Consider the following 12,017-nt stretch of genomic DNA (forward strand, 5'->3'; position numbering starts at 1 on the left):
TAAATAGATTCACAATATCTACAACAGACATTTGTGACTCTTCAGTTACATAAATGCACATCAAGCATGTCAACTCATTCCAATAATCAGTGAAGATACTGTAGATGTAAACTGCAGGTATTTAGTATTTTATACTTTGCATTTGCAATATAATAAAGTCAACAAGACATATTATTACCATCTAATTTAAAGCTAATGTGACCACCATTATTCAAGAGAATTTGGCTTATATTAGTGGTTGTGGAAAAAGGGTAGTGGGAGTCAATAGAAAATGAGAGAAAAGGAAATAGACTACTCACCGGAGGTAGTTGGTTCTTATAAAACATTTGTTCCTGGGGAAGAACAAGTTACACATGAAATGATTATCGAAGAGTGCTGACTACCCTAGTTTAAAACTGTGGCTGTTCTGGTAAAGGATTAGAGATACATACCCTTATTCCCCATCGCAGTTCTTTCCTATCTTTTTCTCCAGGAGCTTTGAAAGTTTCCCAGTTTCGTTTATATTCAAAATACCTTAAAAAGACAAATATGTACTAAAATATCTACTCAACAGACACCCAACGTGCAGGTTATCACTTGGCTGAAGTGTTGATGAAAATTAAAAAGTCATCCTGTTGGTAAGAGAAGTCCAATAAAATAAAAACAGCTCTAAAGTTATAGAATAAAAGTATCAATGCTTTTCACTAAAGATTCTAAAGTGATGAGTTTTAGTAATATTTATAGTGAGTGTCTTCAAGCACAAATTCGACCATAATGTAGCAAAATCAACATAAACTTCAAGAATATCCTATTGAAAGGGATTAAAGTACATATGGTGTAGAAAAAAGTGAAGGGGTAGACTTTTGGGAATTAGATGATTAAAAGCCAGGAGTTTTCAACTGACCATAAAAGTTAAACAAATATGAGAGAAGGTGGAAAAAGATTTTGTCATGATCCCAATTTAAATAGCACTGGATGTTCAGAACAAGGAAGAAAAAACTGCTGCTGAAAATATGGCAGGCATCTGGAAAAGCATTAAAAGCACTGATCAAAATCAATGGAGTATTGTCATAAAGGCAGTTATGAGCTGAATAGTTGAGCAAATGTTTAAAGTATTGGAAAAAAAAGCATGAAAATGTACATAAAAAATCAAAATGAACAGTGGAGTGGTGGGCGGGGGCAATGAAAAAGATCTAATATTAGGAACAGTAGAACACTGAAAAGACTGGCCAATGCCTCTGCTGTGTGCCAACATTTCTTTTCCCTCCCCTCTCCCGAACTGTGCTGGGATACATCCCCTCCCTGTCTCATACCCTCGGTGATCAGCTTCAAGAAAATTATAGATAAAGGTCAAAAATTAACAACTTTCAGGTCAGAAGGCTGCAGAGTGAGTTCCTGAAACGAGTTGAGCTGGAATAAGAGACGGCTAAAGACAAAGGTCAGAGGGAAACATTGTTTGCGAGAATTGAAACGAGTCAGATCAGGATCACGTGGGTAAACAAAATAGACATGGCAAAGTAACCATTTGGTCTCATGAACATTGAATACAGAATGTTGGATTGCAAGAAACACATGTACAGTACATTGCTCTCATACAAAACAATATCTGGGGCTCTAGGCAATGGCGTAAAAAAAATTTGAACAGGTGTTTCTGTTGCATGGGAAAGTGTCAGGGAAGAAAAAGGTAGCATGATGGAATAATGAACAAAGATATCCCAAAGGAAATGGCCCCTCTAAAAAGCAGAGTGAAGTGGAGGATGAAAGGACAGGATATTTGTACATCCTGGAAGATGATCTAAAAATTGCAGAGAATAGTGGAATGGAAGATGAAGACATAAGCGACATAAGAGTCAAAGTTCAGAATACTGGAATCTTTTGTCCCAATTGTAATGCAGATTTTTTTAAAATGGAAATGATTAACAAATTCAGCACTCACTTTGCTACAGGATCACTCTTCTTTATGTTTCTTGTGTGAGGATGATCCATTAGTGGTCTAATAACTGCAACAACATTGATCCAAAAGATAAGTGTATATTATGCACTTCATAGTCATTTAATACTTTTGAATGTAGAGTTTCTTATGGAGGCAAGGAATTTGCACACAGCAAGATCCCACAGACAATGATCAGTTAAGTTGGTTTTGGTGGAGGGAGAAATGCTGGCCAGGATCCTAAGAATTTTCCTCCATTTTGAATAGTGTTTTAGGATCTTTTATGCCCATCCTTTGGCCTTTATTGCAGAAGGAATGGAGTATAAAAGTAGGAAAGTCTTATTACAACTGTACAGGGCATTGGTGAGACCACACCTGGGGTACTGCATACAGTTTTGGTCTTTTTCAAGGAAGGATATACTTGCATTGGAGACAAGTCAGAGAAGGTTCACTAAGTTGATTCCTGGGATGAAGGGGTCGACTTATGAGGAAAGATTGGGCCTATACTCATTGAAGTTTAGAAGAATAAGAGGTGATCTTATTGAAATATAAGATTCTGAGAAGGACCTGACAGGGTAGATTCTGAGAGGGTGTTTCCCCTCATGGGGGAATCATTTCAAAATAAGGGCCTCCCATTTAAGACAGAGATGAAGGGTCATTTTGTCTTTGCAATTCTCTTCCACAGAGTGCAGTGGAGGCTGGGTCTTTGAATATATTCAAGGATGAGTTAATTTTTTGATGGACAAGAGAGAGTCAAGAGTCATGGGCTAACTGGAGATGCAAGTAGGGAAATGAAGTTAAGAGCACAGTCAGATCAACCACAATCTTATGGAACGCTGCATACGTGGCCTACTCCTGCTCCTGGTTTTACATTCAACCTGACAGGCATATTTTCCACTAGTTTAATGTCTCATATAAAAGACACATCTCTGACAATACTGAACAGAATATAGCCCTGGAATAGGAGTTCAGTCCTGGAGTGGCACATGTATGTACAAGCTTCTGTTTGGGTATAAGTGCCACCTATTACAGCTTGCATACTATTTTAATAGGTCAATGATTTAGTATGGGAATGAGAACACCAAATTTAGAGTGCAAAAGACTCTTAGAATCTGAACCAAGAAAATGGCACTATAAAACTGGGTTTAATAACGGTCAGCTCTGGATTTTAGTAATGCTTCAGCTTAAAATAGAGAGCATCATAGTTTCACTGGACATTAGGTCCTTTGTACAAAAGATTTACATAGATTCTTAAATTGAGAGAAGCTAATATACAGGAAAGATGAAACTATAATACTCACATGATTTTGGTGCAGTTGAAATACAACAAAAGCCTTCAGTTCCTCCAGGCCTAGAGCTCCACTGCGGAGGAGAGGAAAACATTTCTGAATTGACATGATGCCTTGTTTGTACAGTCCCAACAAATCTTCAAGAGAAGCTGCCTGGTCTGGCCTACACATGATTCCTGTTCAATCTGTAGTTTGACTCAATGTCCTTAACCAGTATTACCCACATCCCAAAAACAACATTTTATAAAGAGCAAGATATGTATAATTTTATTTCAATGCATGTGAATATTTCATTCTGCAGTTAACATGTAGGATGAAATGTACTGGAGGAAGAAATGTCACGGACCCAAATTGGTACAAAAATAAGCAAAGCTAGGACACTGTTCAGATTAATTACCAGATCTCTTGTAAAGAATGGTTGGGCAGAATTTGGTCGTCTTCTAGCTATGCTTCCAGTATCAGGTGTGCTGCTCAATTCTTCACTTTCTCTGTCAGACTCTGCTTCATTGCCGAGAGTCTGAAATCTGCTGACCCTCTGTCCCAATTCATTGACTGCATCTTTTTAAAAAAGTTTAAGAGAAGATTACTGAACCAATGATAAAGAAACTGTTGTGGTTTCACATTAAATAGCAATGCAAAAGTTCTCCATATTTTTCAGTTTAGGGTTACAATCAACTACTGTGTGTAATAGTGAGGAATTCCGCAAAGCAGCAGATTGGCTCCCCACTGTTCCCTCTCCTTCTACAGAGCCTCACGGGTCCTTTGCTCCATCAAAATAGGACCAGGAAAAGTTGCACCATTCATTTCTGCAATGTGAAACTTCACGTTTGCCACCATCTACTACCATGCATGAAGAATGGCATTGGCAGTACTGAACTGCCTCTTGTTGGAACAAAAAGAATACACTTCTGTCCTTGGAGAAGTCTGTATTTGAAGAGACTTTTAACAAATTTCTCTGGATTCCTGAAGATTGTATACTGTAAGGAGAGGGTTCTTCAGTTTGCAGCTTCACCCATCTCTACCTGGTCTCAGCTTATCAGCTGCTGAAACCTTCATTCATCCCTTTGTTCCATAATATATACAGCACAGAAATAGGGCATTGGCCCAACTAATCTTTGCTGGTGTTTATACTCCACACGAGTCTTCTCTCATTCCACTGACCTCAGTTCAGCTTTTCAGCATATCTTTTTATTCCCTTCTCTCTCATATACTTGCCTAGTATCCTTCTGAAAGCACCTAAGCTATTTGCTTCAATGACTACTTAAGGTAGATGTTCCACATTCTAATTACTGAGCAAAGAAATATCTCATATCCCCATTAGATTTATTAGTAACTACCCTGTATTGCCAGCCCATGGTTTTGGATTCTCCCACAAGTGAAAATATTCTTTCCATGCCTACTCTGTTTATAATTTTAAAAGCCTTTATCAGGTCACCTCTAAGTCTTCTCCTTTCTAAAGAATAAAATGCCCTAACTTGCTTAATCTTTCCCAATAGCTGTAATCTCTCAGTTCTGATACCATCCTTGTAAATCCTTTTTAAAATTTCTCCACTGCTTCTATATCTTTTTTATAGTCTGGAGTCCAGAATGAGTGCACAATGTTCTAAGTGTGGCCTGCCCAAGTTCCTATACAAGTTTAACAAAACTTCACTACTTTTTAATTCTACTCCCCTAGAAATAAATACGTGTTTTTTTTTTAGCATTTTAATTGCTTTGCTGATCTTTGATGCAGTTTTTAATGATACGTTCAGTTGTATCCCTGGATCCCTTTGCTATTCTACGCTATTTAGTTTCTAATTTTCTAAAGGTGAAGGTGATGTTTCAGTTTTTCCTTCCAAAGTGCATCACCTCCCATTTATGAATGTTAATGTTCATTTGCCACTTAACTACCCAGCCTGCAGGTTAACTGTGTTTTTGTGTTGTATTCTCAGTGTTAGCTATATGCCCAGTTTGGTATTATCTGCAAATTTTGATATTAAGTTACTTATTCTTAATTCCAAATCATCAATATAAATTATGAATAACTGTGATCCCAGCACTGATCCTTGTGTAACACTGCTTTCTGCCTTCTTCCAATCTGAATAACAGAGGTTAAGGCTAATTATTCTTTCTGCTTTTTATTTTTTTTAACCAATATGCTATCCATTCAGACTCCGCATGTCCTAAACTTTGTCATGAGCATATCGTGTGGCACCTAATCAAAGGCCTTTTGAAAATCCAAGTATATGTAACTTACTGAATTATCCTGGTCTACTCTTTTCATTATCACTTCAAAGAATTTTGTCTGCTTAGTTAAGCATTTTGGAATCCATGCCTTTTTTAAATAATATTTTCTGTTTCTTCTCGCAGTAAGTGTTCAGGACAGGGGTGGCGAGTGAGGCAGAGCGCGACAGGGTCAAGAGTGGGTAGCGAGAGGCAAGTGACAGGGAGAGAGGGAGAAGCGTGCAAGTGGGCAGGGCAAGTGATGAGGGGGAAATCAGCAAGCGGGCGGCTCAGGAAGGGGAAGCGGGCAATCAGGAGCGGGAAAGTCAGAAGAAAGAAGCGGCAGTGTATTTAAAAAACAGACTGAGTATGCACAGTATCCGTGCTAAAATGAAAATGAAGGCAGCGCTCTTTGAATAAGTACCGTTATTTATAAAGCGCACTAAAATGAAAACACACTATTAGAACACACTTTAAATGAGGGATTCTTGCACCAGAATAATAAATGACTCTAATGCCAGAGTAGCATTAGTACAACACTCAAACCAAGCACTCAATATATAACTTCAAACATCAAATCACTCTTTTTTTCCCTAGAATAGGTAACCTAGACCATGACAAGCTATTTCACCTTGTCCAGGATAGTAGAACCAAAAGATGGCCTCAACTTGAAGGGGGGTAATTTCAAAACTAATTTGCAGAAACATTATTTCAGTGAGCGAGCAGAAATCTACAGAACAGGCAGTTTAGGGAGATGGTGGAAGCAGACAATGTTAATTCACTTAAATACAAATTAGATAGCTTTCTTCAGAAAATATTATTGAATACAGGAAATGAGTAATTTGAGACATGACATATTTGTAAATGAAGCATGCTTAGGAAGACCAGATGACATTGGATCTATGGTTCCCAAAACTTTCCACCATTGGGGATTCTTCTAGTTTCGTATTTGGGTCTGCTGTAGAATAACTGATAAAAACTGATTGTCATGATTAGTCAATAACATTATTAAGTTGTGTGACTACCAGAATGGTAGAAATTAAATTAGGTGGATCTTGATCTTTCTTCGTCAAATCCCTATGGAATTTGGATATGTTTTGTATTGTATATTTCTTGTGTATGGGGGCACTGCATTTTTGTGTAATCACAATGGATTCTGTACCCTGCTCCAAAAAGTTGCACATTTCTGCAGTCGGGCTTGTGCTGGAGATTGGAGCCAAGGTGGTTTTCTCTATCTAAACATCTGATCTGTGGCCTGGGAGTGCTTGGTGCTAATACTAGGTAGCTAAAATGAGAAGTGGTCCATTTCCTAGTCCTCATGAGCACAAAACTCAAAAAATTGTTAACTAGCCACACATACAAGGAAGGTTGCAGGTTCAATCTCCAAGTGACATGATCTCAGACAGGCAGCAGCAAGAGTGCAGTAAAGTTCAAACCTGAAATTATAAAGTACAGCTTCCTGCCTCAGTTTTTAAAAAAATTATATTTAATTTAAAAAATCACAAAGCAAGCACATATTCTTCTAAAGATGATGAAAAACTCTGAACATTAATTTCCTTTATACTCAACAAAATATAACTCTACACAGGCAATAAGCCGACAAACCTTCAAGCCCTCTTACCAAAAACCTCCTCTTGTGGTTTGTTGAGATCTGTGGCTAAAATACAGTTAGAAGATTCACTTCTACAGAAACTGCTATGCTGACTGACCGTACCTGTATTATTAGAAGACACATCACTTATGTTATCCAGTGCAAACCGAAGCCTGTGATTGAAAGAATTGGGTGAATCACTGATGGTCTGATCCTGTGAATTGTCCTTCCTTTGACTCAAAATATCAGTCCCAGTCAGGTGGTCTAAGAAGGTCTTTCCTTCAACATCTCCCAAAGCCCGAGACTTTTTGTCATTTACTGTGGATTGTTCAGAATCCTCTTGACTTGACTGGTCAAACCAAAACAAAGATGATGGCTTCTCTTCTTCATCACTGCCACTGATCAGTGAATGACCATGTATCGATTTATACATGATTACTCAAGTAACTACTAGATAGTCTAGGTTTTTTCTGTCCTCTTTGACAACTAGCAATTCACCAGCAACACCAACATTTCAGCAGATGGAGAGGCTTAATAACTCTTTCATGAAGAGAATAATAAAAGTAAGAGGCTTAGGGCGCAATGGTTTTAAGCAGCATTTAATTACTGCAGAACCAATAGCTGAACAGACAGACAAATCTCATTTCAACCAGTCTGCCTAATGGAACATGCTATACTTCAGAAGCTAGAAAGGGCTTATACATATGAAGTACACTCCAAGAGGTAGCAAATAACCACCCCATGATATTTACCAGAGTCAGTCTCACTGATCATCGATTCGTCACAAACGTGCAATTGTCCATTCTTCCTCCTGCAAAACATAGATAAATTAACTTTCCAAATACTTTACAAACGCATATTGGCCTGTGTCTAACCCATACAACACACAAACTGGCACTATTGGATACTGGCTACAAAAATGAGAAATTGATCACCTTCTAAACATTAATATTGTTTCCTTTATGAATGCAGAATTCACTCCAAATTAAAACTTTGGTATTTAAATTTTTAGAATATTTTTATTAATTAGAAAAGTAAGTTAACCAAATTAGCGGTGACTGGGACAAGAGTCCAATTCCTTGTTGTACATAGTATTAAACTATTATTCACAAATCCATGAGGATTCTATAAATGGCTTTGGGGGTTGGGGAAAGCAGAACAGAAGTAATTTAAACCCTTTAAAACACTTCCGTATATGGTATCTACAACCTTCATTTTTATTTAAAATCATCAACAAATAATTTGAAATACTATTGTCATTAACAGAGTTTGCTGTTGAGGTTTACCGGAATGTGTACATTAATAAATGTACAAAGCTTAAAAAACCGCAGCCACAAACTGCAGAGTGTGTGGAAAATTCATTTACTCCTCGATTTATATTCTATTTACACAGTACATAGTAAATATGTTTAGAAAGTTTTTCCTATCAGATCCTATTGAGGCTGGAATTTGGAGGGTAAGGCTACATTGTAAACATAAGCGCCCAGAACTTCTGTTCCCCGGGAGTTGTACCCCAGAAGATGCACTGGGGGACCCCCAAAAGTCCCCACGCAAAAACTGCATGGAAATTGCCCGGCAGGTTTAAACTTCCGATGGGCAATTACCCTGAACCTGGAACCATCTGATACTTGGGGTTAAATTGGGCACTTCAGATGGTTCCAACCTCTCTTAGCAGAATAGTTATCCAGGAAAAGTTAGAAGGATTAAAAGCACTTCTAACTTCTGGGTAACTATGGTACTGACCCCCATTCCCCAACTCTCCCACGATTCGACTACCCCCCAACACCAACCCCACCGTCCCCCTACTCCACCTTCCCAATCACCCTAACTCCTCACCCACCTACCTTACACACTTACATTCTCCCTGACTTCTCAAAGTGCTGGGACCTTCAAACTTACCTGGTTTACGGCAGCTAGTGCCATAAAAAGTGGGCAGAATTTCATGTCCCCTAATGCTGCTGCCTTGCACTGGAAGGACCCTGAAGCTGCTGCACTGCACATTTCTCACCAGACCTGCATTGGAAGATCGGGCGAGAAATATACAGCTCCCGCCCTGGGTAAGTGAAAAGGAGCAGGGTGGCAACCTGATGGTGATTGTCACTCCATGGAAATTGTGGCACAATAGCATAACTAGGAGCAGGAGTAGATCATATGGCTCCTAGAGCCTGCAATGCCATTCAATATGATCATGGCTGATCTTTAGCCTCAACTCCTCTTTCCCACCCATTCCTCATATCTCTTAAATCCCTGGGAGAACAAAAATCTGTCCATCTCAGCCTTAAATATATTCAACGGTAGAGTATTCTCTAGAGCATTGGGGAGGTGGTGGCGTAGCGGTATTGTCACTGGACTAGTAATTGAGATCCCCCCCCCAGGGTAATGGTCTGGGGACCCTGGTTCGAATCCCACCACTGCAGATGGTGAAATTTTAATTCAATCATTAAAAATCTGGAATTAAAAGTCTAAAGATGACCATGAATCCATCGTCGATTATTGTAAAAGCCCATCTGGTTCACTAATGTCCTTCAGGGAAGGAAATCTGCTGTCCTTGCCTGATCTGGCCTGCATGTGACTTCAGACCCACAGCAATGTGGTTGATTTTTAACTGCCCTCTCTGGAATGGCCTAACAAGGGCAATTAGGGATGGGCAATAAATGCTGGCCTTATCAGCAATGCCCCCATCCCATGAATGAATAAAAAAAAATATTCACAACCATCTGGAATAGAAAATTCCAAAGATTCACAACCCTTTGAGTGAAGAGTTTCACATCTCCGTCATAAATAATCAGCTCCTTATCCCAAGACTGTGTCTCCATGCTCTAGATTCCTTAGCCCAGAGGAATAACCTGTGTTTAGCCTGTCAAATCCCTTCAGAACCTTTTAACTTTCAAATGAGATCACCTCTTATTCTTTTAAATTCCAGAAAATATAGGCCCATTTTATTCATTGGACAACCCTTTCATTCTAGGAACCAATCTAGTATAGTATGATATTTGAATCTGACTGGTGTGGGATCCCCTGGTTAATCCCTGTTGTGTCTAATAAGCCACACTTTGCCACAGGCTATCCAATTGACCTCTGTATCTTGTGCTGAGGAGCAGCAAGGAAAATGTTTGGTTCCTCATTACTATCAACCGACTGTCAATGGAAAATGTGAGAGAATAGGGTTGGGATTAACTATAATATAGACCCTATTGCCATGCAAGAGTACGTTGCTAACACTATTCAGAGTCACAGAAAAAGAATGGTCAACAGAGAGCTGTACAGTGACTGTGGAATGTGTGATAGCTCAAATTTACACCTTCAGACAAGAAAGATAAAAATTGGTATGTTTCGTCTTCCAATAGGACCATAGCTGATCTGCCAACTAACTCCCTATATATGCCTTTGCCCCGTATCTCTTGGGAAACAAAAAATCCATCAATCTCAGATTCAAAATTTGCAATTGATCCGTCAATTGCCATTTTTAAGAGAGTTCCAAACTTCTGCCACCCTGTGTGTGGAGAAGTGTTTCCTAATATCACTCTTAAAAAATCTGGCTCCCCAGACTAATGGAAATAGTTTCTAAATTCTCTGTTCCTCTTAATATCTTGAAAACACTGATCAAATCACCTCTTAATCTTCTAAATTCCACAGTGTACATGTGTAATCTCTCCTTGTACCTTAACCCTTAAGAGTCCAGATATCAAGTTCAATGCACTTCCTCAAAGACCAATACATCCCTCCCAAGATTTGATTCCCCGAATTGTTCACAGTACTCCAGGTGTGGTCTAACCATTTTTTTTTTTGCAGCTGAAGCATGACTTTTATCCCCTTGTACTCCAGTCCTCTAGATAAAAACCCCAGCATTCCATTAGCCTTTTGATTATTTTCTGTAACTGTTCATGAAATGTTAACAATCTACCTGGATCCACCCCTACCACCCTCAAATCCAAACAAGTTTCTTACAACCTCCACTTTTACTAGTTTTTCACCATTTAGAAGGTATTCTGTTCTATCATTTTTAGGTCCTAACATGTACCTACATTGAAATCCACTTGCCACATTTTTGCTCAATCACTTAGTCTATCAACATCTCTTTGCAATTTTATGTTTCCGTCCACAGTGCTTATAATGCTGCCTATCTTATGTCATTGGCAAATATGGATATGTGGCTTTCTATCCCATCATCTAATTCATTGATAAATACTATGAATAGTTGAGGCCCCAACACCCATCCTTGTGGGGCATCTCTAGTCACGTCATAATTGAACAGGGTTTGGCTCGAAACGTTGACTGATTTCTTCTCCGCCGATGCTGCCAGACTTGCTGAGTTTTTCCAGGTAATTCTGTTTTTGTTTTGTTTTGTGACAAAAATAAATTGTTCTACAGTTGGAGTAGACCAGTATATTGGAAGTTCTAAAGCGGCAGTTGTAATTGACAGGGCTTCAGAGAAAATTTCTGCTATCAGCTACACTTTCAAGGTCATGGAGAGAGTCACCCCACTGCCTGTGAATACTGAAAGCCATGCAGAACAGGCCACCTACCTATCCCACAAATGATGAAAGTGCATGGCTGTGGGGAAGGTCACAGAGGAGAAAATCCCTCACTATTAAATAAAATTAATACTCCAGTCCAAATGTGATAAATACATAACTATGTTAACAAAACTTATTTGACCATTTCATCTGCTGCTCATAAAAACAAAATCCTGAAAATTTCCATTTTTGTATCACAGCTATTTAATTCTGACAACTTCAAGAACATTTCAGCTCTGAAAATAAAATGCATTAAGTTTAAGGCAAAATTAGTCTAAATGTATGTTGAAAGTTACCATGGAAATTCAGGATTCAAAATATTATTTCAACATTTCAACATAGCTGATAACCGAATTGCAATCTATTCTTGACCAAAGTAATTTTTGTTCTCAAACTGAATAATTCGAATTAAGTATTTTAAATAATACAGCAAATGAGTGCTACACTTTTTCAAAATCCATTAAAGATATAGATATGCAGTAAATCCAGTTTACACAAATCTTATCTCA

The 12,017-nt window shown here is 38.5% G+C and overlaps 1 protein-coding gene across 3 annotated transcripts in view; it reads right to left on the reverse strand.

The window, feature by feature from the left end:
* Window positions 1–12,017, reverse strand: part of hyls1 (HYLS1 centriolar and ciliogenesis associated) — a 28,292-nt gene that overhangs the window by 307 nt on the left and 15,968 nt on the right. For 2 of the 3 annotated variants that reach the window (XM_078557321.1, XM_078557322.1), the window contains 6 exons: window positions 7,744–7,802; window positions 3,596–3,756; window positions 3,211–3,271; window positions 1,916–1,979; window positions 432–513; window positions 300–332 (listed from right to left, as the gene is read on the reverse strand). In XM_078557321.1, coding sequence (XP_078413447.1) covers window positions 300–332; window positions 432–513; window positions 1,916–1,979; window positions 3,211–3,271; window positions 3,596–3,756; window positions 7,744–7,802 — 460 coding nt within the window. Of the gene's footprint in view, window positions 1–299; window positions 333–423; window positions 514–1,915; window positions 1,980–3,210; window positions 3,272–3,595; window positions 3,757–7,743; window positions 7,803–12,017 lie in introns of all 3 variants that reach the window. The other variant, XM_078557323.1, reaches the window with a different exon arrangement.

The sequence above is a fragment of the Cetorhinus maximus genome, chromosome 14 (assembly GCF_964194155.1).
Source record: "Cetorhinus maximus chromosome 14, sCetMax3.hap1.1, whole genome shotgun sequence".
Classification (NCBI taxonomy): domain Eukaryota; kingdom Metazoa; phylum Chordata; class Chondrichthyes; order Lamniformes; family Cetorhinidae; genus Cetorhinus; species Cetorhinus maximus.